The following is a 5,000-nucleotide window of genomic DNA, read 5'->3' as shown; positions in this document are numbered from 1 at the left end:
TGCAGGAATCTCGACTTTAAACATCCTGAGCTTCACTTCATACCTCTTCAATATTCACTTCAGATCCTGTTCTGTATTTTAAACCTGCAGAATGAAGCTACAGCCTCCTTAACGAGAACATGAACCAATCACAGCTCAGAACAAATGGAGACCCAACATTTAAGGAGGCTGCACAAATTCAAGTTTTAAAACCCAAAGCTTCTCAGAATCAGAATCAGAATCAGAATCAGAATCAGGATCAGAATCAGAATCAGGATCAGGATCAGAATCAGAATCTGGGTTTATTGCCGAGTACATTTACACATAAAGGAATTTGACTTGGTGTGTTGGTGCTAAACAATTAACAAGGAAATAAAGCAGAACTAGAAACAACTTAAATAATACAGAAGAAGAAGATATTACAATATATGAAACATAGAGACGTATTTCTTCTTCTTCTCTAAAGTTTCCATCTGTGTCTTCCAGGTAAGAGCGACCCGTTCTGCGTGCTGGAGCTGAACAACGACCGACTACAAACTCACACGGTCTACAAGAACCTGAACCCGGAGTGGAACAAAGCCTTCACTTTGTGAGTGAGACGCAGACACACGATGACTCCACCTCCACCTTCTTCTTCTTCTTCTTCTTCTTCTTTGTTTTTGTTTTGTGTTTGTTCAAAACGTTATTTTTACCTTTAAGAGGAGATCAGATATATTCTATTTTCCCCTCGGGGAAAATGTTACTTCGACTCCGTCCAGCTGAAATTTACAATAAGTAGAGAATACAGAACACATCCACAGAATGAAAAAGACGAGGGAAAGATAAGTCACAGACATTAAATCCAGGGCGCACGCTTGTCCACACATACATATTCGGTTATGGCGGTATTTACAGACGAGTATTTTACTGATGTTGAGCAGGTCAGCAGACTTCTATTACACAGGTGACAAACTGTTCATTATTTATTATTTGCTTTAGATTAATTTATAGTTTTATGAGAGTGCACCAAACCAAATTCCTCCAGATCGTTTCCTTACATACTTTTATTTTTTTAATTTACATTTTCATTCAGAGCCAAATTGAAACATGTTTTGCAGCTAGTCAAAGTTTCAAACGTTTTTTCAGAAAGTAAAGAGAGACAATAAAACAGGTGTAAGACACAGTTGTCTAAACATTCTTATAACATGAGGTGAGACAAATAAACATTTTGTAAAAGAAAATTCAAAGCTTGGCAAAGCCATTGTGAGTAAAAGTAATATGCAGAGACGGGTAAGCAAATAGGATTGTTGTCGTATACATTTATAAACATGTACATGTCCCCGCTTACATAGATAAACTTAAAAACACATACCTGCACCCAATCAGGCAAACTGATCAGTCAGTGAAAGAAAGTAAATAAGTTTAAAGTAAATATATTCTCACTTAAACGTATACCAAAGTTTACAGTCTTAAATCTTCACATACTGAGAAATACTTAAAAAAAAAAGAGATTACATATTTTATTAACATTTCTATTCCACTAAATCGCAATAAATATTTAAAATTAAAAAAATAAATTGAATGGGGCCCTTTCTCTTCTTCTCCATCGTTGCATCTGATCAGAGATGTGGTGACAAGCATCACTTCCTGGATGACTTTAACAGCCTTCTGAGTGATAGACGGAGTGACTGATCGAGGCCCCTCCCCCCTCCTCGCTCCTTTAGTATGGACGTTGCATTTCTTTTCTCTTGAACATGTGTAAAGAACGATCTGAACGTCTCTCATGCAAAAGTCAATAAGAACAGTTGAAACAATAAAAAAGGTGATAAATGTCTCAGTGAGGGGAGATGAACCGCGTTCTTCTCCTCTCTCTCTCTCTCTCAGTAACGTGAAGGACATCCACTCGGTGCTGGAGGTGACCGTGTTCGACGAGGACAGAGACCGGAGCGCCGACTTCCTGGGGAAAGTGGTCATTCCTTTATTACACGTGAGTCAGAAATCAAAAAATGAAGTTTTAAAGGTCCAATCAGTGAGATGATAAAGGTATCTTACTATCTGATCATTAAGGAAACATGTTGAAGTGCTGGCTTCTCTGACAACAATGCAGCAGCCAGTATGTCCTCCTTCTAACTTTAGATTCTGCTCCTGAATGCTCTGGATTTGTTTGGACCAGAGAAGGTAGGCGCTTTTAAGACACCCCCCCCCCCCCCCACACGGCCATTTTGGACGCCCCTCGGTTTTCCAGATATGAGAGCAGTTATCTCATACCAGTTTAAAAGCCTCTGCATAGATCTGCTTAGATTCTGGTCCTCGAGTCCAGACTCATCAGACGAGGCCAAACAGAACTACCAAAGCTAACACCGCCCTCTAGTGGCTGTTACAGCATACTGTCTCTTTAAAGACTCAAAACAAACGACTGGAGCAGTGACAGACAGAAGAGAAAATCTGTTCTTCGTCTGAAATGTGAATAACATGAAAGTGTAAATGTTTTAAAGGAGACAGAAGATTTGATTTTAAAGAACCATCAGAACCTGAGCACACTTTAACTTTATAAATCACGTTTTTGTTTGCTGTCAGGTCCGTAACGGGGAGCAGAAGAGTTACATGCTGAAAAATAAAGAGCTGACAGCGCAGACTAAAGGACACATCTACCTGGAGATAGACGTCATCTACAACACGGTGAGTAAACAAAGAAGGAGAGATCAGAACTAAACCTTTAGAGTCTGTGTCCAGGAACGGGCCGTAAAACACGACCTGAGTTTCAGAGCGCTTCTCTCCGGCGCTTATTGTTGTTAGGTTTCTTAACCTCCACTTCCCTCAGTGATGCCCGTTAGGTCTTAAGCTAAGTTTGCTTAATATTTGATTTTAACATAATTATATTATTGGAAAATAAAACAAGAAGAGTTGAAACCGGGGAGGGGGGGGGGGGGGTTGTTATGAGGACCTCCCCCAGAAAAAAAGATCAATTTATTTCAACTGTCTTTTATTGATTTTTGCATTAATTGTAGACATCTCACATTACACATGTTCATGTAGCAATATTAGCACACAAGCATCCAGCGTCAGCGTGAAGGGGAACACAACACCCAACAACAACAGTACAAACACCCCTTGTAAAGGAAGAAAATAAATAATAATAATAATAAATAATAAAAAATAATAAATACATTTTAAAAATAATAATAATAAATAATAAATTAATAAATTAATAAATTAAAAAATAATAATAAATAAATAAAAGTAAAAAGTTATGATAATAATAATAATAAAAACTAAAATAAAATATATATATACACATACACACCTACATACATACACATACGCACATAATCTAAGAAATAAATGAGTAAAAATTATAATAAAGAATAAATAAATAAATGTAAAAATATGTAAAAACAAAACATACAATATAAATAGAAAAAATGTGAATAGAAGTAAAAAAAAAAGATCAAATTAAAGAGCATTTCATTCATGCACCACCAACAACAGACGCCCCCTGGTGGAAGAGACCGGTACCTGCTATGAACGTGTAGAATCAGTGTGTGAACATTTCCAGATACATGCTGAAGAAGGCGTCTGCTGGGAGAGTCCGTGTGGCGTGCTGTCCTGAGAGACAAATGACCTTCATGTACTCAGGCTCTTATACTTTCCTCCCCCATGAATCCTCTGATCACACCTCAAGTTTATCTGCTGACCTTTCTGAGCTCTGTTGATCCTAAACTCTCCACCTGCAGGGGCTCCATGCTGTCACCTTCCTCCCTTCCTCCCTTCCTCCCTTCCTCCCTTCCTCCCTTCCTCCCTTCCTCCCTTCCTCCCTTTCTCCCTTCCTCCCTCCTTGGTTTTTGAATGAAGTATTTTGTTTTGTTTTAATGAGTGCTTTGTGAAAGAGGGGCAGATATAAGATTAATCTTCTTTCTGCTCCTTTTCAGATTTTATGTTTCTTTGTTTTTCTTAACTTTATTGTTTGTTTGAATGAAATAAAATTTACAAATAAATAAATTAACATGGAGGCTTCAGTTTGAGCTCTCACGTCCGTCATGCATATCACTGATCTCTCTGATCTCGTGTTCCTGTGCAGGTTAAAGCCGCTCTGAGGTCGGTCGTCCCTGCAGAGCAGAAATACATCGAGGAGGAACCCAAAGTCTCCAAACAGGTGAGGTCATGTGTTTGTTTGTATTTATTTTAAATGATGAAAAAAAGCAAAAGTCAAATACAGATGTTGATGCTGCGCTCTTTGCGTCTCTCAGCTGCTCCAGCAGAACTTTAACCGCGTGAAGAGGTGCATCATGGTCCTGTTCAGCTACGGGACGTACATCAACAGCTGCTTCGAGTGGGAGTCTGCACAGAGGAGCATCGTCTCCTTCGTGGTGAGGAATTGATAAATTATATCTTTGTTAAATTCAGCTCAGAGGAGAGAGGGCCAGCGTACCGAGAATTAGACGACACAAATCAGGAAGACCATATATGGACGTGTCGATATAATAATAACAGCAAAGACAAAACAAAGGTGACGTTTAGAAGAAGAGAACTGACTGCAGATACTGAGGGTGTATTCAGGGGTCAGGAATGAGAGCGAGCAGACGATGTGTCGGACTAAACGATAATGACTAGCGCTCGTGTCGTCTGCAGCTGTTCGTGCTGGTGGTCTGGAACTTCGAGCTCTACATGTTGCCTCTCGGTCTCCTGCTGCTGCTCGTCTGGAACTACTTCTTCTGCTCCAGCAGAGAGACGACCGACATGGTGAGCAAATCAAACACCCACAAGTTTCTCTTTTTAATGATTACCTTCAAAATCAGACAAATGATTCAGATCCTCCTCTCTCTCTCTCTCTGTCTCTCTCTCTCTCTCTCTCTCTCTCTCTCTCTGTCTCTCTCTCTCTCTCGCTTCTCTCTCCCTCCCTCCCTCTCTCTCTCTCTGTCTCTCTCTCTCTCTCTCTGTCTCTCTCTCTCTCTGTCTCTCTCTGTCTATCTCTGTCTCTCTCTCTCTCTCTCTCTCTCTGTCTCTCTCTGTCTCTGTCTCTCTCTCTATCTCTCTCTCTGTCT

The 5,000-nt window shown here is 39.8% G+C and overlaps 1 protein-coding gene across 1 annotated transcript in view; it reads left to right on the top strand.

Moving 5' to 3' along the window:
• The window catches only part of LOC132992596 (multiple C2 and transmembrane domain-containing protein 1-like), a 35,733-nt gene extending 33,063 nt beyond the window's left edge, over positions 1–2,670 (top strand). The window contains exons 12-14 of the mRNA XM_061062022.1: positions 466–568; positions 1,843–1,945; positions 2,536–2,670. Coding sequence (XP_060918005.1) covers positions 466–568; positions 1,843–1,945; positions 2,536–2,670 — 341 coding nt within the window. The remainder of the gene's footprint in view (positions 1–465; positions 569–1,842; positions 1,946–2,535) is intronic.
• The last annotated feature ends 2,330 nt before the right edge of the window (positions 2,671–5,000 follow it).

This window comes from Labrus mixtus, chromosome 17 (assembly GCF_963584025.1).
Source record: "Labrus mixtus chromosome 17, fLabMix1.1, whole genome shotgun sequence".
NCBI lineage: Eukaryota > Metazoa > Chordata > Actinopteri > Labriformes > Labridae > Labrus > Labrus mixtus.
The sequence above is the reverse complement of the archived record's forward strand: the minus strand, read 5'-3'. Positions and strand labels throughout refer to the sequence as shown.